The sequence below is a fragment of the Mauremys reevesii genome, linkage group 6 (assembly GCF_016161935.1).
Source record: "Mauremys reevesii isolate NIE-2019 linkage group 6, ASM1616193v1, whole genome shotgun sequence".
Taxonomy (NCBI): domain Eukaryota; kingdom Metazoa; phylum Chordata; order Testudines; family Geoemydidae; genus Mauremys; species Mauremys reevesii.
The window spans coordinates 27,159,200-27,184,312 of NC_052628.1; the positions used below are offsets into that span (position 1 = coordinate 27,159,200).

At 43.0% G+C, this 25,113-nt stretch overlaps 2 protein-coding genes across 5 annotated transcripts in view; one reads left to right on the forward strand and one right to left on the reverse strand.

Annotated features, from left to right (window-relative positions):
• Positions 1–696: 696 nt before the first annotated feature.
• PTGER4 (prostaglandin E receptor 4) lies at positions 697–12,902 on the forward strand. The gene is made up of 2 exons (XM_039545962.1): positions 697–2,410; positions 10,756–12,902. Exons 1-2 carry the CDS (start codon positions 1,589–1,591, stop codon positions 11,347–11,349), a joined length of 1,416 nt encoding a protein of 471 aa, XP_039401896.1. The 5' UTR covers positions 697–1,588; the 3' UTR covers positions 11,350–12,902.
• A 3,601-nt stretch (positions 12,903–16,503) lies between these two features.
• TTC33 (tetratricopeptide repeat domain 33) overlaps positions 16,504–25,113 on the reverse strand; it is a 97,449-nt gene continuing 88,839 nt past the window's right edge. For all 4 annotated transcript variants that reach the window (XM_039545707.1, XM_039545709.1, XM_039545711.1 and 1 more), the window contains one exon: positions 16,504–17,137. In XM_039545707.1, the coding sequence (XP_039401641.1) occupies positions 16,784–17,137 (354 nt within the window). In that variant the 3' untranslated portion in view covers positions 16,504–16,783. The remainder of the gene's footprint in view (positions 17,138–25,113) is intronic.

Sequence of the window (25,113 nt, forward strand, 5' to 3'; positions counted from 1 at the left end):
CTCTCCCCTCAGCCCCCAATTCCCTGTACCCCAACCCCACCCTGGTCTCTCCCCTCAGCCCCAATTCCCTGTGCCCCCCAACCCCACTCTGGTCTCTCCTCAGCCCCCAATTCCCTGTGCCCCCAACCCCACTCTGGTCTCTCCTCAGCCCCCAATTCCCTGTACCCCCAACCCCACTCTGGTCTCTCCCCTGAGCCCCCAATTCCCTGTACCCCCCAACCCCACCCTGGTCTCTCCCCTCAGCCCCCAATTCCCTGTGCCCCCCCAACCCCACTCTGGTCTCTCCCCTCAGCCCCCAATTCCCAGTGCCACCCCCAACCCCACTCTGGTCTCTCCCCTCAGCCCCAATTCCCAGTGCCCCCCCAACCCCACTCTGGTCTCTCCCCTCAGCCCCCAATGCCCAGTCCCCCCCGACCCAGCCCCACTGCGGTGTCTCCCTCCGGCCCCAGGGATCTATCCACCGTGCTCCTAAAAGCTCCGTCCCAGGCGCGGCTCTGCACAACCTGCCGCCCAGCCCGTCTGAGCAGATGCTCGCCGCGCGGCTGCTGCTGCTGCTGCTGCTGCAGGCGAGGCGGTAGCGCCCACGGGCGGTGCTCTCCCTGCCCCGACCAATCGGGCGCGGGGGCTGGGCGGAGCCCAGGGGAGCTGCCCCCTCTGCCTCCTCCCCCTCTGGAGACACTTGAAGGGAGCGCAGCGAGCCCCGCCTGTGAGCGAGCGTGACACACACGGCAGCACATGCTCCGAGGAGGGATGAACTCCCGGGGCCAGCCACTGGCACAGCTCACACAGCCGGGCTGAGTGGGACTCTCAGCACCGAGCTGCCAGCCGCGCAGTCCAGCACCCAGCAGAGGCGCCTGGGAGCAGAGACACGCACCTGCCACCGCCATCCAGCGCCCGCTGCTTTTATAACTCCAGCGCCCCGCGCGCGGCCACCGCAAAGGGTCCCGAACGAGGCTGGGACAGTCCCCACCTCTGCCCCTCTGAAGCCTCATTTCCACCTCTCAAGGAACTGGACTCAGCAGCTGTTGGCTCGCAGGGACGCACACGGCAAAAGAAGAGGGTTTGGAGAGCAACGCCGATGCTTCAAGGATCTAGCTGAACCTCTTTTTGGAGGAAGACCATTGGGAAGACTTTGCTTGTACAAAGTTGAGGGGTAAAGACAAGGAAAAGAGCAGCTTGCACCGGAAAGGGGGAAAGTCCCCACTCTCAGAAGCTGGGATCTGTTTCCGAGCTGAACTTTGGAAAGTGCAAGAACCTGCCCAAAAACTGATAGAACAGCAGCCACAACAAAAGCTGTACCAAGAAAAAACATTAACTGCGGCTTTTCTGAATTGCAAGGCTTTTTTTTTGGTGGCTTCACTTTCCATTGCGTCTGTTTCTTCTTGAATTCAGTTGCTTTTTAAGCTCACCCCCCTTGCCTTGAAATGCAGAGGTTTTTTAACTGAATCTCTTTTGTCTTGAACTGCAGTTTGTTCCTTGACGTTTTGGGGGGAACGGAGAGGGAGGGACTTGTCTTTGAACTGCATTTTTGGATCCACTTTTGTTTTCATCTCCCCTAACAACCCACAACAACAGAATCTTCATCATCATGTCTTTTGACCACACCACCATATACGCAACAGCAAACAGTTCCACCAGTGAGCATGGGGACGGCAAGCCCCCCACCATCCCCACTGTCATGTTCATCTTTGGGGTGGTGGGCAACCTGATCGCCATCGTGGTGCTTTGCAAGTCCAGGAAGGAGCAGAAGGAGACCACTTTCTACACGCTGGTGTGTGGGCTGGCAATCACCGATCTTTTGGGGACCTGTCTGGTGAGCCCAGTCACTATTGCCACATACCTGCAGAACCGCTGGCCGGGTGGACTAGCACTGTGTGAATACAGCTCCTTCATCCTCCTTTTCTTCGGGCTCTCTGGCCTCAGTATCATCTGTGCCATGTCTATAGAAAGGTACCTGGCCATTAACCATGCCTATTTCTACAACCATTATGTGGATAAGAAGCTGGCAGGGCTCACTCTCTTTGCCATCTATGTCTCCAATGTGCTCTTCTGTGCCCTGCCCAGCATGGGACTGGGCAAATCTACCTTACAGTACCCCAAAACTTGGTGTTTCATAGACTGGAAGACCAAGGAGGCCACCCATGCCGCCTACTCCTACATGTATGCCGGCTTCAGCTCCTTCCTAATCATGGTCACAGTAGTCTGCAATGTCTTGGTGTGTGTGGCCCTGATTCGCATGCACCGCCAGTTCATGCGACGCACCTCCCTGGGCACAGACAACACCGCCAGCCGCTTGTCTGACTTTCGCCGGCGCAGGAGCTTTCGTCGCATGGCTGGAGCAGAGATCCAGATGGTCATTTTGCTTATTGCCACCTCCCTGGTTGTGGTCATCTGCTCCATTCCTCTGGTGGTAAGTAACACTGCACTTCCCTTTCCATCTTCCCCACCACCAGGTCCTCTGGGGCAAAACTCACCCACCTCCTTTTAGTCTGTGGCTGTAGGACAAGGCTTCTATTTTCTGGGCTCTCACAAGTTATTAAAACAATTCTAATGAGATTACACACACATAGGCAGTGATCTAAACTTATTTTGATTTAGAATGATAACAAAAATAAATGCTTATCCTCAGCTCCAGGTGCCTCTGACATTGTAGTGTTAAAAATACGACAAAAAAAAGAGTGGCTTCCCCAGTATCTCAGAGAAATATCATAGCAAAATCCTGGCAAGACTGTAAGGTATCTTAAAATCTGTTTTTAAATCAAACTGCAAGTGAATGTGGTTTGGGACAGGCCTGCACTTGAGGACGCTTGATGCATTTTTAAAGTATTTGCAGTGTTGCTGTGTTAAGACACAGAGGAGAGCGAGGTTATTACGTATATAACACCAACAGTGTGCTGTGCACGTCACAGAAAGTACAAAAACAAGCTCCCTGTCCTGAAGAGTTTACCATCATAGGGATAGAGTCTACCACCCTTACTCTCCTTGAGTCATGCCTTAATCTGTGGGCACTCTTGTTGATTTCTTAACTAGAGTAAGAGTGGCAGAATCTGGCCCTAAGTAATCTAGAGATCACATTAGTACTGGGCATGATCACTGATGACTGGCTAACTTCCTGAAACAGATGAACAGATCACTTGGGGTCCAATCTTGAAGCTACTACCATTGGTGCCATGGACATCATTGGCAGTAGGATCCAACCTTTGATTAGTGAACTACACCTCCTTCTTGCCCTCCACCTTAACTCCAGGGGAAGTTAATACCAAAAATACCAGTTTGAGGCGCAGTCTGTGCTTGCTACTCAACACAAAATTACAAATAAAACTTGGCAAACTTCTTTCTCTTGTTGACTCAGATACATTAAAAGAAAAAACAATTGGCTATGCATAGTTGCCACCTTCCCAAAACAGGATCTTGTGAGCTGAGCGGTAGGAGTGTTATTAGAAAGAGATGGTTTTAGAATGCAGATAATTGTAATGGAGTTTACTGTAGGTGGCAGCTATCCTGGAATAGCCCCATATCAGGGTTATTATAACAGGGAGCCACATAATGAGGGTGAAATATGATTGGCCAACTAGGATTGTGAACTATTCAGTTAAATAGTATAATTGCAGGGGTCAGGCCAGTTTTGCCACATTACTAACATGTATAAAACTCAGTGAAGTGCAGCTGTGCCTGGATCCTGGCATTTTGGCTGCAGCCACTTGGCCTTCAGCCTAATGTTTTGCAGTGCACCCTGGCACAACTGCTCACTTTGCCATGTTATTGCTTGCAGGACATCGTAATGTCTTGCAAAACATCTTAAGAATTGGAAGGTTGACTCAGTTAAAGCATGGTTTTTGTATCAGCATATACTGTGCGTGTGTGTTAGGGTGACCAGATGTCCCGATTTTAGGGTCTTTTTCTTATATAGACTCCTATTGCCCTCTACCCCTGTCCCGATTTTTCACACTTGCTGTCTGGTCCCCCTAATGTATGTGCACCCATGTGCATGCACACAACAGATCCAAGAACTGTGCTTAGAGCTGTGTAGCCCAAGATCAGAAACTGTGCAGTTATTCTGTTTTCCTACCCAATCAACACTCAGGTAATATAATTGCTAACCTCCTGACATTGGACTGAAGATACTTAATTAGATTAAGCTGACATTGTAACAACTCTGAAAAATATTTTAATACCATATTATTGGAAGGGATATAGGTAAATGCAAGAGAAAGGATCTGAAAGCTAAATATAAACTAGTGGGTGAATCTCGTGCAGGACCAAATAGAGAGGCGGAACTAAGAAGTTTCAGTGCCGAATACAAAGAGATGTGGTTCAATTTCATTTAAGATTCATGGAGAAACTTTTACAGAAAGAACAACCAAAACATACGGGGTGAGGGTGGTTCCACCAGAAAGGCAACTGGATTGTTGAAAATCAAAATTAATGGTCTTTGGGGGTAAGTGGTTTTGGTGGGAGGCTGGTGCATAAACTGTGGGAGCGGGCAGGTGCCAAGAGAAAAGAGGGCTAGGATGTGCTGCAGCCATCTCAGGTCTTGTCTTCACTGCTAAAAGTGTGGTACTTTGTACCTCAAGGTAACATGCATCCTGAGGTAAAAACAGAGCGTAGACAAGGCACTTTTAGTTTTATTGCAAGGTAAGCGAGGGGAGGTCAACTCTATACCCCAATCTTGGGTTGGCCTTGCCTACTTTACCTCATGGTAAAACTAAAGTGCCTGGTCTTCACTGTGTTTTTAACTCAGGATAGCTCATGCACATTAGTTACCCTGAGGTAAAAACGCACCTTTTTTAGCAGTGAAGACAACACCTAAAGGCTGATCTACACATAGATGTTGTACTGATTTAACTGTTTCAGGCCATATCTACACTAAATAGCATAGCTATGGCACATCACTGTGCCGGCATAACCTTGTAGTGTGGGCGCAAGCGACTCCAACAGAAGGGGTTTTACCATAGCTGTAGGAACACCACCTCTCCATGCTACGTTTGCTAGGTTGGGGAAAACATTCTTTTCACACCCTGATGTAGCCATATCAACAACTTTTAAGCATAGACCAGGCTTAAGCTATAACCGTCTGAGCACCTTTGCACTGCTATAACTACATCCACACTTGCAAGGTTGGCCTGCTTCAATGACACTGGTACAACTTTGTGTGTAGACCTGCCCTTAGAGTTCTGAAGGAAATAAGGTGTGGAATAGTGGAGGGAAGGTATGAATATGCAATATACCTTTAAAAGCAGCCACTGGGCAGAAAGACTGGAAAATCATTAACCCGCCTATACATTTTATGAGCCAATGCAGATCCTGTTGATTAAACTTAGAGCCCTCACTACAGAGGGAACTGATAGGTCTCACTTGTTACAGAACAGTCTGTTCTGATAAGGAAGAGGAGCAGCATCCAGATACTGTTGGTGGCACTCTGCAGTTACATAAAGCAGACACAGAGGCTTCTTTGTGGCTATGAAATTTTCTGATGAGCTGATTTCCTATTGGTGACAGAAGCTGAATAAACCATAACCTAATAGGGTCAGAGCAACACAGCTTCTGTAGGACAGAATCATATCATCTTACTTTCTCAGAGTGAGCTCTTTCAGGAGATAATAAAATAGATAAGGTGATCCAGTGGACTTTATTGACGTAGGTTTATAAAAGGTTTTTAAAGAACTTCAGAAAAAGAAATAACCATGGTGTAATAAATAAAGTCGTGTCTTTATTTAAAGAATGGTTAAACAATAGGAAACTGAATCATAGTGAACAGAAGGTAATAATGGGATGCTTTCAGAGCTCAGTGTTTTTAATGTTTTAATGATTTGGACAGTGAATCAGTGAAGTTTTATGATGGCACTAAATGGCTTTGATTGATAAAATCTATGAAATATTGTGAGAAACTTTAGATGGACTTGAGAGAACAAAAGAGCATGAAGACAGATAAAATGAACCGACAACACTAAAAGGAATGCACACTAGCAAAAATCATCTAAATCTTTCACATACACCTGTATGCTCTAAACTTGCAGGAAGTTATTGTGGATGTCATGGTGAAGAGTCTGATCAAGGAAATAAGATAGAAAGTAATACAAAACGTGTCCAGACCTTTATCAGAGTTCATCATTGGTCACTTCATCTTAAAAGAAATATTTAAAGGATTGCAAGGTTTACAAAATGGCAGTAAAGGTAGTCAAAGGTATGGAAAAGGTGATATTAGAGGGGATTTGATTGAAAACATTGTAGAAATTAGTATTTGTGTTTTCGCTTTTACACTCTCGCAAGAGTAAAGATACATGATAGTCAAATTTTGGAATTCATTGCTGCCGGTGGTCAAATTTTTTTAAAGGGCATGATCATTTAATGCTCTCTAACAATAAATTTAGCTTGGTACGCCAAAGTAGTAAGGGTAATAAAATCTCATATTCCACCACATACATTTGATACCTGAAGGGGCCAGAAAGGAGTTTTTAAACTTAATTTATAATTGTCCCAGTGTTTGCAATGTTTGTTTGTTTTTCCTCTGAAGTATCAGGACTGTCCATGGCCACAGATGAGATGGCAGACTAGATTTTAGAGCAATGGCATGATCAGCTATGACAAATACTAAGTCCCTGTGGGACAAAGCATATTTGGCTTACACAACTACAGAATTTGTTTCCTGCTTGCTATTAACTAGGTGTCTATTTATAGCATGTCAATATATGATATGGGGAAGTTTTTATAAGGAGAGGTGAAAACTGGGTAGAGGGCTGCTCCTTTGTTTATTTTGCATAACAACTATCATAAAAGGCACTTGATGGTACTTCAGATGGGTAGAAATTGCCACTTATATTTACGTTTAGTCAGAAGGAAAAGCAAAAACCAGACTCTTGCACTGTGTGAGCAGAAGCAGTAGCAGCCAAGTGATTCGAGAATCTAATCACTTGGGCATAAACTTCAGAACAATTTCAACACAGCCACGAGAAGCAATTCGTTAATACACCTTAAAAAAACCACTCTTTGCTTCCAGTAATCAGGAAATCTAACTAGTGCAAACCTGTTCTGGTGCCAGGCTTTGATCAGGCCCAGTTTGCTTCTTGCTTTAATTAGAACTTCAAACTGGACAACTTCAAGTGTCAAACTAGTTCTGATACACAGTAATCCATTGCCTTAAGGTAACTGAGTGGATTGGTTGGATGTTCATAAGAGGCCAGGATGACTTTGCTTCATCAAACAATCTTGTAAAAGAGCATTTTTCAGCAAAACATTATATGCACTTCAGTGCTGCTCTGCAGAAGATGCTGTATGTGAATATTAATTCAATTACTTAAGAAATGACTGAACTGGAAGATCCATTCAGTTTCTTTTTTGCCAGACATATGATTAATAATGATACATGCAGTTTGTATAGGCATGTACTAGTAAAACTAGTTTGATATGCCATTGGATTTTGTGATAAAAGCTATGGTATATAGGCTTGTTGGGAATGTAGTAATAGCTGTGTACATTCTAAAGTTTTCACAAAGTAGGCCCGAATTAAGTGTCTTTTATACATACCTAGGATACATCTGTCAGTGGACTATTCGGAATATAGACATCATAAGGTGCTTTGCTGCAATGTAACCAGACATTGTTAGTGATTGGAAATCATTATCAACTATTTAATCAGCACTACAATAGATTCTCATATTACAGTAAGCTCTACCAGGTAAACATAAAGGGATGTGTCAAGTACATGAATTTCCTGTTCAGACGCTGCTAGCTGATAACTACATTTACTTTTTAATCATTCACATTAAACTGATGGTCCAAAATTACAGCTATGTAAAAACAGAATGAAAAAGATCAAATTTTAAAGTTGGAACAATAACACATTTCTTATGAGTGGTTTTGGCAAATTCTTTCAAGATGCCCCTGCTGTATCAGTTTAATGTATCAGTGGTACTGTATCCTCCTTTGCTGATTTCTTCCTGATCTTGTTTACATGGAGTATAAATGTCAGTTGAAAGGGGCTGAAGGAAAATAAATACTGTGCTTCTAATCACAATATGCTCTCTTATGAAGCCCTAGCTGTCAGTGCAGGCAGTCCTTCAGCAAAGATGAAATGGTCTGTGTCAAGACAGATGTATATACATTTGCAGGGTATATTTGAACTTCCTGTGGAAGAAGCCCTTTGCATTTTAAAAATAATCTTCTAGGAGGAAAGGATCAGGAGAAAAATCCTCTCTGGCAATTTAAACTTTATATTTCTTAGATTTTTTTTTTAAATATTAGCATTATTCTTCTCCTCTGTACACAAATAACTAACTGACTCTTCCAAGAATGGCTTTTAAAACCAAAGAGCAGATGTCAAAGAAAGCTAACACTGCTGCTTTCTGGAATTCTGACAGCCCCTTCTCAGACACAGAGCCTGTGTAAGAGAGATGACAGCATTCCAGTGCTGAAGTTCATCTCAGAGGGTGGGAGTTAAGCAGCAGAACTCTTTAGTGTCTGCATGGTTTGCGGCTGGCATTGGTAATGCGTTCAAAGAACATTAAATTGCCCATGGCATGTCTTTCATGGTACCTCTCTCTATCAAAGCAAGTACCATAGTTGGTAACTGATCTTCCAGTGTTTCCTCAAACTAGAGACAGGAAGAGGAGCTTTTAAAAGTGTGACAATGGTGCCACCTAGTGGTAAGATTCTCCACCAGACTTTGTGGTCAAGCTAAATAATCAGATTACTTTTATTACACTAACACAAGCTCTCAGGGCCAAATGGTGAAGGCCTTTCTTCACTACAATTCTGTAGAATTTGGCCACATTTTATGTATTTTAATGTATAGAGGAAATACATTATAAATAAGTGTCTTATTTCAATTATTCTTCAAGCAGTGATACAAGGGGACCACTCTGGTCAGAAAAGGTAGCAATTTTGCTTCCTAATATAGTAACCAAAAAAAAAATCCCTTTAAGAGGAACTAATTGGTAGCTATACTGATCGCGATACACTGACTGATACTTGTATCTCTACCTAGTAATTATCTGACTTTAAGCAGGTAAAGGAATGCATTCCTGAATATAGATTACACAGCGATAGCTCAGAAAATGATTACTACAGACTGAGCAGGACAGCACAGGAACCATCAGATACTCACTATCTTAAAGTGATACACATATTAGACTCAAATTCCCACTCAAGAGGTGGACCTGGCTTTTTTTTTAAGTTGCTGAATTTAAAGTTGGTGGGCATGAATTCAAGTCCTGAATTCTTATGTAGGAAGAATCAATCCAAACCTCACATTACTGTACAGAATTGTGAAATTTTTCATCAGACTTGGATTGTTTCACACACACTTTTCTGGTAAATATGACTTTAGAGGTTTGCTTATGTTTTCCTTCGCTTCATTTAAACCCCTTGTCTGAAACCGTATCCAACTGGCCCAAAACCTGACAAACATTCACTTCAGAAGTCAAGACAAAGAGGGGAATTCATAAAATCTATTATTGGTACTGGATATTTATGATATGATATATAAGGAAAGTTGATTTGCCTAAACTTACCTGAGTGTCTGCAAAGCAGGTAGAGTCTTCCACAGGAACGGCTTTCCAATGGCTTTCCTATTCCTGGGACACATTTCAAGTCCTGATTGTTAGTTAAAATTATTGTTTGAAACTTTTCAGCTTGGGACAGTTCAACATAATAAGCTCTATGTGTCCAAGCCAGTACTCATTAAGGTCGCTAGAAAGATAACCTCATTGACATTAGTGTTGGACTGGACTTTATGCACAGTAGTGATTGCAAGGGCTCTTAATGAATGAGCTAGAACTGTGCTGTTGTTTTCCCCTCTCTTTAAAGCAAGGAGTCTGAATGGTCAAATGCTACCATGGATAAACAAGATCCCAATCAAGTGTTAATTCACTACAAAATTTCTGTGTGGTTACTTAGAAACACTATTGAAACAAACTTCTGTATCTCAACAATTGAACTGAACATCCTGAATATTTCAGGGTTATTACTTTTGCACCTTTCAATCCAAACCTAGATGCAGACCCAGCTGGGAAGATCTAAACAATTCTGCTCAGTCCTGGAATCATCCTAATCAATGAAAAATCTGGCCGTTAGAGGCAGCTGTTAGCATTTCTTAAAACAAGCTCCAACAAGCAGAATGTTGTAGGTATTAAAACATTGCCTTGAAGCTCTAATAATGGAAGCTGTCAGCACAAATATTTCTAAACTAGGGATTAGGCAGCTCTGGGCTTGTCTCTGGAGACCAGTTTGCCTGATAGCTGGTAATGTGGGTTTCATTTGGTTTTAAACATACAATTATGAGAGCCTAGCTGGAGGAAATATGCAATGATTAGGTCTCCTCAATTGACCTAGGGCCTCCTGTACCCCTGGCTGGCAAAGATTTGGTTATACAAGGATTTGGGTCTAAATCTTGAATTCTGGGTTCTATAAAGAGAAGGAAAAACCACCACCTGGGATTTGAAAATTAAAAAACTTTAGGGATGAACTGGAAAGGTTCATGGATACAAGGATACTTCAGGGGTGTAGGCAGTAATCAGGAGGGGGAAAGAGAGTGGTTCTTTCCCTCAAGAGTAAGGAAAAAAGGTCAATTTACAGCAGAGTTCATTCCTTGATCTTTGCCCTTTCCAAAAATAAAGCTGCTGATGACATGAGAAGCTTGGCTTTGCCAACCTCTCCCCTTGTTGTAACATGCAATTGCTAAGCCTGATTTTTTTTAAATGTCATCTCTAGTTTGCTGGATTGAACTGTAAATATGGGTCTTTCTTTTCCCCTTGACAGGTACGTGTCTTTGTGAACCAACTGTACCGGCCAGACGTAGTGAAGGATGTCAGTCAAAACCCCGACTTGCAGGCCATCCGCATTGCTTCAGTGAACCCCATCCTGGACCCCTGGGTCTACATCCTCCTCCGCAAGACAGTGCTCAGCAAAGTCATAGAGAAAATCAAGTGCCTCTTTTGCCGCATTGGAGGGGCTCGAAGGCAACACTCCGGGAACAATTTCAACTGTGCGGATGGACGCCGAACCTCCTCCGCCATGTCCAGCCACTCACCCTCCTTCATCTCCCGGGAGCTGAGGGAGATCAGTAGCACCTCACAGACACTGCTCTACCCTCCAGAGCTAAGCGAAAGTAGCACTGGGGGTCGCATGCTGCTGCCAGGAACCAGTGCTGGTCTGGCTCAGTGTGACACTACATCAGTGAGGACACTACGCAGCTCAGAGACCTCAGACTCTTTGCCGGGACAGGACTCTGAGAGTGTCTTTCTGGTGAATGAAGTCGGGTCTGTTGGCGAAGCCAGTTCTGTGCCCAAAAGCAGCTCCCTCCAGGTCACCTTTCCCAGTGAAACATTGAACTTATCAGAAAAGTGTATATAGCAATGAAAGGAATCACACACACATGATCCTTTCCCAATACTTTGGAAAAACTGGTGCAATAGACACGCACTCTGCCTACTAAAGGGAACCGGGGGTCAGCTACACTCTGAAGGGCTATTTTTCTGTTGCCATGTGATGGGTACAGTTCTTCCAGACTACTGAGGATCATACCATGGAGCAGTTGCTACAAACAGGCCCTGCTGTCACAAAACATACAGGACAGATCTAATGGGTTTGGAAACATACACCGTTATGACCTTGTATTGCTCTGTGACATAGGATTGCTGCTGGGACTCTATGGCTGAAAAGATCTGTCATTTTTGTCCAAATCTGCTAGAAACGTATTTTCTCTCCCCCCTCCTGCCACAACTATCAAGGGTTTAAGTCTCTGGGTACTAGAGAGCTGAAGGCGAGACAGTTACTGGGACCTGAGTAGAGATACTATGACAACTGCCTGGTGTACAATTTTAAAGAGTCTCACTAATGCGTGAAAATGTGAATTTTTATTGCTGTAAATATCATTTAAAATATTTAAAAATCTATTCTTCTCTATGAGAAGGTTTATTATTAATACAAGGTATATAGAAACAATTGCCAGCCTTCATTTCCTCCGAATAGTGCTGGCTGCTGATAGACATTCTTGAGTTAGGTTTGTTTTCCATACAAGTTTACAGGCAGGTGGAGAACTAGTTCTCTAGATGGGATCAAATAAAAACCTTTTGAATTAAATGGAAACATTATGTGCTATTAAGGGAGAAAAGAAAACACATCTTTTTAGTTGAAAATATTCTTTCCAGTGTGTGTACATTCTAAAAAGCTAGATTTTATTTATGTGCTGTGAATATTTATCTGCAGAACACAATTTCTCCTTTCTAAGTACTAAGGCCCCAACCTTGCACTCTTACACACATGCTTAATGGCACTCACAAGCAGTCCAACTGAAGTCAATCAGACTCTTCACATGAATAAAATTAAGCATTTGGATAAACTGCTTTTGGGGTTGGGGCCTAAAACTTTCAATTCCTGGTTAATATTTTTAATATTCACTCTAGTTTAAAAATCCCCAATGTACTAAAGGTATTTTTTATAACATTTATCCTTTTACTTTAAATGAGTAAAAAGAATCTTATCATTGCGTAATCTGATATTCCATCACATAATCATATGAAACAAGCAAAGCAGAATCTTCATTACAAAGTACAGGTATATAATCCCATACCCCATACTCAGTCCCCAAGGAGAATTATTTACCACTAAAATGTAGTGCCATAAATAACTGTTAACCAGTGATGAAAAGGAGTTTTGTGTTTACGTTTTAAAAGATAGATCTTGTTCCAGCAGCATTGTAGTATCAAACATTAATTCTGTACAGATCTTTGGGAAAAAAATTGTCAAAGAAATATTAAGCATGTTATGTTGCTTACAGTGTTTTCATGTGAATTGCTTTATTGTAATTAAAATCCTGAGCCTGATATTGATGATATGTTTAAGAAGCAGTTGTACTGACCAAAATCATTTTGGAGATCGCAATTAAATGGAAACATTCCGCTTGAGTTCAGGAGTTTATGCAAGTCTTTAATTGTGTGTGTAATTCGCTCAGTGCCAGTCCATCGGCCCTCATCTTAATAAACCACAACTTTCAAACCACGCTATTTAACAGCTGTGAAAATGTCCTCCATTCCTTCTGTTTCCAAAGCACTACACAACTATCACCGTTAACGAGGAGTCATCCTGCAGAGTCTCTGTTGGAGTACAGCTAGATCAGTGGTCCCCAACACGATGCGCCCATAGGGGCATTTTAATGCGCCTACATCCTGGCCCCCGGGAGAGCACCCGCCGAAATGCCGCCGAATTTCAACGGCATTTCGGCGGGGACGCCTCTTGATGACGACGCTTGTCACCAACAAGTGACGTCATCGAGAGGCGTCGCTCCTGAATTTCGGCGGGGACGCCTCTCGCTGACATCGCTTGTCGACGGCAAGTGGCGTCATTGAAAGGCGTCGCCGCCGAAATTCGGCGGCATTTTGGTGGAAGCTCCACCGCCACAGTGGTCCTTCGGCTGGCGCCTGCCAACCAAAAAGGTTGGGGACCACTGAGCTGGATACATTATTCCAAAACACACTTGAGTCTTCATTCAAAATTATTACATAAAAATCTTTGGCGGTGCTCTCACCCTTGCTGTGCTTGCTTTCCACTAACTTTGGAGCAATTGAGGTTTGCGTGAATGAACAGTTCTCAATCCATGGAAGGACCTTCCCTTTTATCCCATGACAAGATACACTTGAGGGATTGTTTTGGGGAAGTTCTATGGCCTGGAGTAACTCTTGAAGTGACAATCAGTATCTAAAATTAATAGTCAGACTTCTCACTAGGCGCAGAGGAGGGGGAAAACACTCTTAACCACTGCAGCTATCTCAGCATCCAGGACTAGATGTGGATCTAAAACAACCTATCAAAGTCGTGAACCTGTGTGACACTACCTCAGTCACAGAACCTCTTGCATTCCTTCCCACACCTACCAATATTATCTGTGTCTCGACTGAATTGAGTCTCAGCTAGCTAGCTTTCATCCAGGTCCCAAGCTCTGCTCATTACGTTGGAGAAAATTGCTACTTTTCTAGCATTGACTGGTCTCATGCTATCTCACCACTGTTTGTGTAACAGCCATCTGTGATGCTTGTGTCATCTGAACAGTCCTCCTTCATCCACACAACATGTCTCCTCAAATTTAACTGGAAAGCATCTCTCTTCTCCTGATCTGATCTAATCTGTTTTGTGGAGGGTGTGTGTGTAAGTTCCTTATCATGGTGATGAAGTGCTGCAACCCTTGCCTACATCTTAATTTCTCTAATTTTTAACTCTAACTCTGTGACATAGCTATGTTATGTAGTATACAGTATATTTGAATGGAAAATATATAGACAAAAAACTGTTCTCCAACATCCTTTTATTGCCTGATCTTGCCACAATTGTGCCCCTACAGATAAACCACAAACACTTCCTGTAGTTTTTCTACTAAACTACGGTGTGAAATATTAAAGCGTAAGTTGTTAGAAGCCTTGAAAAGTGGAAAATACCAATTTTGTTTCCATTGCTACCTGTAATTGCCTGAGGCTATAAATTCCGGCAATTGAAGCATAAATATGTTTCAAAGATATTTCCCTTTCAGTTCAAATGCTTTCCCTCTTTGGGACCGAAAACTCTTGCTTTGGCTAGAAGTTGGATATTTTTAAGTATTGGTCAAGATACCAATTTTTACTGTAATGATTACGTTTTAGAGTAATATACAAAAAATATTAATACTTTCAGAAACAAAAGGCAATAGGTTGATCAAGTACACTACATAACATACTAAACATCAGGGGCACACCTCCCTTCCCAGCACACCTCCCTCTGATGACCCAGTTTCCACAATAAACAGCCACCAATGATGGGCAGGGAAGTCCATGCTTTATTTACAATATAGAGATATCCAACAAGCAAGACCTAAACATGCAAAACACAAAACACTGTACAACATTAGAATGAGGTTCATACCACCAGATGTCAAACTTCCCAATTTGGGAATAACACACCATCACAAGAAGTGTGCTAGGTGCTCCCTCATACAAGACGTTACTGCTCACCTCACTACCTGGAAGTAATAATCTAATCTTTAATCAAATCAGAGGGAAACGCATGTTCTGCACATTTGGGATGTAAGCGCAGACCTCTCAAACCTGGCCCAGCAATCCACCCAAGTTGACAGTATGCAAGGGCATCTTTTCATGAGCCTGACACTGCACCTCTGAAGTCAATGAGAATTTTACAACTAATTTCAATGGGAGCAGACATGGGTTTATATAAATTTAGGACAGGAGGAAGGAGGAAAACTCTTTGCACCCATGAATGTACCACACACTGGAAGGCATAGAATGAAAAGACATATCAGGTCATCTAGTCCAATTCTCTCCAAGTGAGACATAGCAAATATATCCTACCAATGCATACAAGTAGAATTACAGCCCCATGAACAAATCTTCAAGTAGGAGAATTTCCCTGTACCTGAAAGATCTGCTCTGATCCCTCTCAGTGCCAACACTACCTTAATGGAACAATGATCCTCTTGAGGCTGTGCAATAACAGGATGACCCTTTCATGGCTGTATAGATGGTCTTATTAACATATATAGTAAAACAGTTTTACAGTGCCTGCTAGTGCAACAAGTATAGGTTTATTAGTAGTTCTATTATAAAGCCTGTCTTTGAGGGATTAAGGAAAATTTAATCTGAGCTGAAATTTAGCCTATGCATATCAGCCCTGGAGAAGATATGTTTTCCAAATTACAAAACAAAGAGCTTTAAATGTTTTTTTGTCACAGAAGGGAAAGATTATACACACACATATCCCATATATGTATATATATATCCCATATATACATTAGAACCCCACCCATGAAAGGGAGGCCCATTATGAATTACTGAAATTTCAGAATTAACCAGCCAGCAAATAAAATGAAGCATTCTGTGTTCCTTCTCTGCAGCACAAGATGTATTTTGTTCATTTATTTAAGCAAGTGTACACAGTCCCCACAAAGCAACAGGAATAAATGCTATCCTGAAGAAGTGGCCTGTTAAAAACCAAAAATCATCTAACTCTTTATGAGTGCAATGCCATACCACAGGGAACGTGACCAAACAACACAGCAATAGATTCCCTTCTTTGTAGTCTTACTGTAGAATCATCATAGCACAAAAGAATTGCATCTAAAGATTTATTCCTACTCCATTCCCCACTGTGCACTGGGGACTCCTAACATTTTATGTACTGTGGCATATAAAGAGATATACTTAACTATACTGGGATGGGTCAAGGTAAGAAGATGGGCTTGGAATCTGACCCCAGGTTTACAAGGAGTATCTGTGATCTGTAACTTCTTCATGAAAAACCCTATTCCCTATTGAAAATAAAGACTTCTGAGAACAAGCTTTCAGAGTCACACTTCACTTGCATTGATCTATAATGTTAATTATTAACAGGTTTGAACTGTAATACTTAAATCAACTTTCTCTTTTCCGGTTTCTTTTTAAGTAACTGATAATTAATTACAAGAGAAACAGCAGATGTTGTTTAGACTGTGCAGTTAAGAAATTGAGTTGGATGAAAGCAGTTATGGTAATATAATTTGTGTTTTCAAATTATATTTGTGAAGTCTTAAAATATGGGTTTTAATATCAACGCCTAGTTGATAGTATGGATGCAGCAGGAATTCAGGTTTTCGCTTATCTGTTGTTTTTTCACATTGTCTTTAAAACACTTTTCCTCTGAAAAATCTACTTCAGAAATAATGACCCATTCTATTTTACCCTGTTCCACTGCTGCTAAAAAAAATTCTTCCAACACTTGATAAATAACATTAGCTTTCAAAAGAATACCAGCAAAAGATTATGCTGCACTATCGGGCTCTGATAAAAACGGCATCATCGGGGGTTGTAGAACATTCCTCCTTCTCAGTTATGGTCTCTACTGTGCCTGAAGCAGACACAATCACTACTGTTTTAGTTGCTGAAACAGTTTTCTCCTTCTCCGCGATAGCTGCGCAAACTGCCACAATCTCATCACTTTCAAAGTCATAGTCTGGGATTGATTCATGGGCAACATCTGCTTCTTTTGCCTCAGCTTGCATCGCCTTAGTCTTTGTGGCTTTCTTTTGCTGTTCATGCAGCTTTCTTGCCCAGGTAAGGTCTTCCTTCCATAGTTCAGGGCTCACTGGATAGATGTGCAAGGCCACCTGAAAGCTGCGAATTGCCTAAAAATGAACAGAGAGCGGTTAGCATTTTTTGAGCTGACACGTTTAATCACAGAGATGAAAACAGCCTTCCGGGTCGTTTAGTCCAGCTGTGACTAAGATGATTGTTTCAGTATGTTTCTATTGCTCTGTCCAGCCCAGTTTTAAAATCAAGTGAAAGCACTTCTCCCATTTTCCCTAGAATGCTTTTCCATGGTTAGCTTTACATGTAATTTGGGCCTGATTTTTGAAAAATTGGATGTGCATGCCTAATTTGTGTGAAAATAGAATGAATACATGAACAAATCAGGAGCCTGTCCAGCAAACAGTACATAACTTGCAATTGTCACATACAAATACCCAGTTCGTGCATGCAACTGTGCTAATTACCAATGCAAATTAGGATTGCAACTGAACACACAACTGTTTGAAAATCAAGCCCTTATGAAAATGCTCGCTATTATTTCAAATGAGAGTTTGGCAGAGGATTGAAGCCTTTAATATAATAAAGTGTCCTTTCACATATTTCAAGGCAGCAACAACCTTCATACAAATTAGCCAATCCAACAAAATCAAATATAAAACTCTCTTAAATGGTAGTGCCAAACAACGAATACTAATTTTCTCTCTCTGGAAACATGAACCATCCTGAATAGAAACACCATTTAAAAGCAGATCACAGAATTTCACTGTTATACAAAAGAATGATGAAATCCCCTAAAGCACAATGCAGATGAAGGGTTACATGTTGCTAACCCAAAATTATAAAAAGGGTCATTTCCCTATCATTATGAATTTTGACCATGCTTGTTGTAAGAGCATTTAACGCTAATAAGAACACGACAAAAGTATACTATCAATTAAAAGAAAAAAATCAAGCCAAACTCATTTTATTTTGTTGGCTTTCCATTTCCCCTCCCTCCCCGCTGCCCCACACACACAGGAGGGCAAAAGCAGAGAGATGCAGTTTAATTTAAAAGAGAAATCTGGATTATTGAGGTTTAAAAACACCACCCACGTTGACCATTTAAATTAACACATATCTCATAAATAGATCTGATACTATGCACTGTCTTGGCCACAAGATTAGCAGCTTTCTGGAGCATGTAAGCCTGATCTAATCAGGGAACTATGGCAAAAGACAAACTCTCCCACTTTGCAGAGCTGTTCAAAGAAGTGGAGAACTTCTGTGAATGATCTAGCTTTCCTCCCAAGCAAGAATACTGTCTATTCAAAGTGTCCAACTTCCTGTTTGCTAATCTAAGTTATGGCTGTCTCCAGCAAATCCAAGTACTAGGCATTGCAGGATTATCCAGGACAAAATGAAGATGGCAGTAAATCTCAGACGTATCACTGTCAGATCAAATAAAGGCTTTTACACTTAAGGTATGTCTACACTACGAAATTAGGTCGATTTTATAGAAGTCGATTTTTAGAAATCAATTTTATACAGTTGATTGCGTATGTCCACACTAAGCGCATTAAGTCGGCGGAGTGCGTCCTCACTACTGTGACTAGCATCGACTTACGGAGCGGTGCACTGTGGGTAGCTATCCCACAGTTCCCGCAGTCTCCGCCGCCCACTGGAATTCTGGGTTAAGCTCCCAATGCCTGATAGAGCCAAAACACTGTTGCAGGTGGTTTTGGGTACATGTCATCAGTCATCGCTCCCTCTGTGAAAACAATGGCAGACAATTGTTTCGCGCCTTTTTCCCTGGGTTACCCGTGCAGACGCCATACCACGGCAAGCATGGGGCCTGCTCAGCTCACCGTCACCACTGCTGTTGTGGGCAAGTCTATTGTGGGGGCTGCTGTGATCCAAGTAGCCAATGCAATCATTAATGTTCTGTTATCAAGGGTAATAACTCTGGGAAATGTGCGGGCCTTTTTAGATTTTAGGTGCATCATATTCCTGTCCTTTGTCGCTGGTGAAGAAGTCTTGCAGCCACACATTCCAGTCCAGCCAGTGCTATAACACCCCATAGCACTTTTGTGGTTGACACATGTAACAGCTCCAGGGCTCTTGCTTGTTTGCCTTGGCCAAGGTACCTTGCCCTACCTGGACCTCCAAGCATTAGACACAGAAGCACCTGCAACAGCTGGCGCTGCTACACAGCAGCAGCTCCTTGCCTTCACAGCAGAGGGTGCAGTAGGACTGCTAACCATCCTCGTCGGACATGTAGCTTGACTGGGGGTTCTGGGAACATCTTCCCTGCCTGGCTCCTAGCAGCCTCCAGGGCATGGTGTATGGCTCCACCACTTCCGCTGCAACTCTGCTCTCCTGCACCCCAGCGACGGCCTTGGGGGATCCGTTCTGGTCCTCCTGGGTGCTGCTGGCAGCAGACGGTGCAGTAGGACTGCTAACCGTCCTCGTCCACCGCTTCCGCTGCAACTCTGCTCTCCGGCTCGGGGGATCCGTTCATGAAGCCTGGACAGTAGTAAGGAGCAGTTCAACTACAGGCTGAGCAAGTGCAGAATGGTGGTAGAATGTGCCTTTGGACGTTTAAAAGCTCACTGGCACTGTTGGTCAGACCTCAGTGCAACCAACATTCCCATTGTTATTGCTGCTTGCTGTGTGCTCCCATAATATCTGTGAGAGTAAGGGGGAGATGTTTATGGTGGGGTGGGAGGTTGAGGCAAATCCCCTGGCGTCCGATTTTGAGCAGCCAGACACCAGGGTGATTAGAAGAGCACAGCAAGGTGTGCTGCACGTCAGAGAGACTTTGAAAACCAGCTTCATGACTGGCCAGGCTTCGGTGTGACAGTTGTGTGTGTTTCTCCTTGATGCAAACTCGCCCCCTTTGTTAATTTTAATTCCCTGTAAGACAACCACCCTCCCCCCTTCAAAATACAGTAACTATTGTTTTGAAACCATGCATTCTTTCTTTATTAATTAAAAATAAATGAGATAACGGACAAGGTAGCCCGGGTGGGGTTGGGGAGGAGGGAAGAACAAGGCCACATTGCTTATTGTAGCCATGCTAAAAATCAAACTGTTTGAATGACAGCCTTCTGTTGCTTGGGCCATCCTCTGGAGTGGAGTGGCTGGGTGCCCGGAGCCTCCCCACCCCGCGTTCTTGGGCATCTGTGTGAGGAGGCTATGGAACATGGGGAGGAGGGTAGGCGGTTATATGGTGGATGCAGTGAGGGTCTGTGCTCTTGTTGCCTTTCCTGCAGCTCCAACAGATGCTTCATCCTGTCCGTTTGCTCCCCCAACAGACACTTCATCATGCCTGTTTGCTCCCCCATTAGCCTCAGCATCGCGTCCTGCCTCCACTCTTCGCGCTCACTTAATTCTTTCCTGGCCTCTGCCACTGAATGCCTCCGTGCATTAAGCTGTGCCCTATCAGTGTGGGAGGACTGCATGAGCTTGGAAAACATGTCATTGCAAGTGTGTTTTTTTCGCCTTCTAATCTGTGATAACCTCAGGGACGGAGATGATAGGGGGAGCATAGAAACATTCTATGCTCTATGATTCTGGGAGGACTGCATGGTCACCTGTGCTGCTGAGTTCACCACGCTGACCAAACAGGAAATGAAATTCAAAAGTTCCTGGGGCTTTTCCTGTGTATCAGGCTAGTGCATCAGAGTTCAAAGTGCTGTCCAGAGCAGTGACAATGAAGCACTCTGGGATAGCTCCTGGAGGCCAATACCGTCAATTTGCATCCATACTACCCCAAATTCGACCCAGCAAATTCAATTTTAGCACTACTCCCCTCGTCAGGGACGAGTACAGAAGTCGATTTTAAGAGCCCTTTAGGTTGACAGAACGCGGTTGGTTGTGTGGATGCAGTCATTTTTAAATCGACCTAACACGGCTAAATTCGACCTAACCCCATAGTGTAGACCAGGCCTTAGTTATAAAGGGGAAAGTACTGAAATATTGGAAAAATGCTGGAGCACAAATTACAACTGATTAGATTTTAAATGCAAATGGATTTAAGATTTACTGTATAGCCTTTGATTTACTATATGCATTGCTTTTCTCTTATGAATTCACAGTAAAATTAAATTCACCGCAAAGTCAGTACCTCTTCACGCAAAACTGACAAAACCTTCAAGCCAATGAAAAGTATTTTGATTCCTAAAAGCAATCACAGCCAAAGCTGACTGCTGACCAAACCAAAGTATTTTGCTTATTAAAGTTTCCACCTGACTGATCCAAATTCAGCTACAACTGGCTACAAAACCACTGCTACTGTGCTGCAAATCAGTGGTGATAATGCTGAGCTATAGTTTAGCCTTACAACCAATTTATATAGATACTTGACAAGAAAACAGACGTGATCAGCTGTTTAACTACAAAAGCAATGTTTTCCCTTTAATTTAGTGAGTACACAAAATATCTGAGTTGCTTCAAAATTCTCTGTCCTTCTTTGGTTAAAAGAGCTGCAAGTTATTCTTGTCAAAGTACAGAATAATCTACGTACTCCGTGACATGAATTATTCCTAGCACACAAGGAATAGGAATCCATGATTTCTTTTAAGAAATGCTGAATATGTTATTGGTATTGTTGTTCTGATAAACTGCCATTCAATTCCAGGAAAAGAATGTTTTTTTATTTTGGAGGCATATTGCCAAATCTAAAGTTTCTGCTATCAAGGGACTCCAGACACAGAGAACAGTACAGTTCAATTCTTGCAGAACAGTATCATTTTACTGAACTTAACCAGCTTTTAATTTCAAGAGGATATTTGCGCTGTGAGTAAATATGAAATGCCCTCAACTGGAACTTCTTAAGTATTGAAAAATGAAAACAAAAATGTCCACTTAGATTTTAAAATCCACAGGGCAGGGACCTATCATTGTCCATAAAGTCCCATTCACATTTATGGCACTATAAAAATATAATTATCATAAAATCTAGATTAGTAATTGTAGGCAGATAGACAGATGTTTTAGAGTCAACAGCGCTTCTCTCAATATTTTGAAAAGTAGCCTGGATACTCAACATGAATACAACAGATCATGCTCTTTCTTTGTAAGCCTGATATTAAAGCTAAGTATTTGCATATTATAATACTTAATATAAAGAGGTGCATAAAACTAGAGGGATTCAATTTATATCAGATCAAAGATCCTCATAAAAATTCAGCACTGTAATTTATGGGAAACATTTTATGTTGCTATCAGAAATGTTTTAATGTTTTATCAATTTCTGCCAAAATCAAGAATTGAAAACAACAGAAAACAAAGCAATCCATGAATCCACCCAATGTTGGTTAAAATATTTGTAACCACTTACTAGTGCCCTCCTATCTAATTTGAAACACCCATACAGAAGGTAAGATACCGGTTTTTATTCTTATTTCACATCTTTAATCACACAGACTGCTGCCCTAAACCAAATTCTGCTGGATAATACTATTACACTAAAACCATTCATATCTGTGTAAATCAGCTACTTTTAATTCACATTTCTGGAATAGCACGGCCATCCCCCTAATTTATTCTAATTGCTTAACTGGTATTTTAAAAAAAATATGAGACACTAGCTATAGTCGAGACACAGCTTTATTCTTATGGACATCTGTGCTGTGACAGCACCTGCTTTTTAGGGATTCCACCATTGTACTTGAAGTCCACATGTACTTTTTCTGGGAGCCTGGTGAGAACTTGTTTTCTTTTATATCAATTTTAATCCATTCCTCTCCTCCATTACACACCTGAAAACTTCAGTTTTTCAAAAGATTTTATCTGTGTTATCGCTTTTAAGCTCTGTAGGTTACACCTTTCTCCTGTGATGCATTTCCACGATTGGTTTGCAGTCTTTAGTATAAAAAGGTGGTTTTAATCACACTGCTGTCTGTAGAAGGAGTTATTTATTATAGGAAGAGCTGATAGTGACACCGATAGTTAAGACTGCCGCCAACACTCTCCATTGCAACTAGGGTGGATAAAAATCAGTGATTTAAAAAAAAATCAGATTTTTTTTAATTTAAATTGGATTTTTTTTTTATAAAATGCTTTTTGAGGAAAAAACCTATCTAAAGATAGTTTTAATTAAAATACATTATATCTCAAAGATATCTCATCATGGAATAGGGATTATAAATTCTAATTCTATAGTATGAGACAACATATTCACATAATGTTTAAGAAAAGTTTTGTAAATTAATTCCAATCGTTCGTGATTAGGGACCCAATCTTATAGGGTTCCAGGGGCTTCTGTATAGATTATTTAGGTTAATCTTTCTATCTACCCAATGGGACTCAGTGCTCAGTCTAGAAGATATAATCAGAGATGCTTAGTTTTGCAGTTCTCAAACTGTGAATGTGTGTCTCCAGAGATAACATGCTTGTTAACAGCAAAAATCCTTTTAAATAAATAAGAGGAGAGAGAGAAAGAGAGAGAGGTGAGAAATAACAGACCTCAACCCTACTGTCCCTCTGCAAATTTGTGTACACAGAGTCAGTCCCTTACCTCTCTCTAAAATCTCAAAGTTTCAAAAAATTCAATGACTAGAAGATTGTTGGAGCAGAATAGATCTGGACAAGGAGATGTCGTCTGCAGATAAATGTGAGAAGGGAGGGACAGGCAGTAGGAACAAAGGTGAAACTGTTTGAGCAGCATATTCCAGAAGTTTTGAGGTCTTTCTGAGTGTAGCCTTCATTGATTTGAGATCTACCATACCATTCTCTCACTAGAAGGGAAAACCTATAATGGCAGCAGGCTGTAAAAGAGGCCCAATTTGGGAATATTTTAATGAAGTTCCTCTACCTGTGGGTAAGACGGGCATGTGTGCAAAATGCAAACAGTGCAACAAAGAAATGCAAGGACTGCTTGCCCGAATGAAACACCATCATGAGAAGTGTTCCTTCTCAGGCGGAAGCTGTGTTGAAGATGATGAAAGGAACGTGTCTGAACATGCAGGATCTTCAGGTTGGTAAACTTTTTTATTTCATACATCTCTACCCCGATATAACGCGGGTTCGCATACAATGCGGTAAAGCTCTGACACGCTGCTCTGAGCCGCATGTTAAGGGTGCCAGGCCAGAAGGGTTCGATAAAGGGCAGAGGGTCTTGGGGTTGGTCAGGGGCTTTCTCCCCCTACCTCCCGGGCCTGGGGGCCAGGAGCTGTGGGAAGGCACTTTTGGGGGCCCCGCAGTCCCAGAGTGGCTCGGGGGATTAGCGGGGGGCTGGGAGCAGCTCGCTCTGCTTCCCTCGCCCTGACCCCAGCCATGTAGCTCATGGGAGGGGGTTTGGGAGAAAGGATCACCCACACACTCACCGGCAGCGGCAGAAGCAGAGCAGCCCGGCCCCAGCCCACTCCACTCCCCCAGCTCCCAGCCACATTGCTCTGCTTCCCGCCGCAGGTGAGTATGGGGGGCATCCTTTCCCCAACCTGCCCGCACTCACCGGCGGCGGGAAGCCGAGCGCCGCGGGTGGGAGGTGGCAGAGTGGAGCGGGCTGGGGCTGCGTAGCTCCGCTTCCCGCCGCCAGTGAGTATGGAGGGCGTCCTTAGCCCAACCTCCCTGCACTCACCTGCGGCGGGAAGCAGAGCAGCCTGGCCCCAGCCCCCTCTATTCCGCCAGCTCCCTGCCGTGGTGCTCCACTTCCCACTGCAGGTAAGTGCAGGACCTTTCCCCAGCTGCCCCCCAGTGACACGGTGGGGCTGGGGCAAGGAAAGCGGAATGGGCTGGGGCCACGTTGCTCCGCTTCCCAACACAGGTGAGTGCAGGGGAGCATCCTTTCCCCAACCTCCCCGCACTCACCGATGGTGGGAAGCGGAGCACTGCAGCTGGGAGCTGGCAGAGTGGAGCAGACTGGGGCCGAGCTGCTCCGCTTCCGGCTGCTGCCGGTGAGTGCCTGTATGTGTGTGTGTGGGGGGGGTGTGGATAGGGGTTGAAGCAGTCAGGGGACGGGGGCTGGGTAGGGGGTGGGGTCATGGAGGTGATTAGGGACAGGGGTCTCTGGAGGGGACAGTCAGGGAACAAGGAGTGGGGGGACAAAGCAAGTTTGATGTAAAATGGTCTCACCTATAACGTGGTGAGA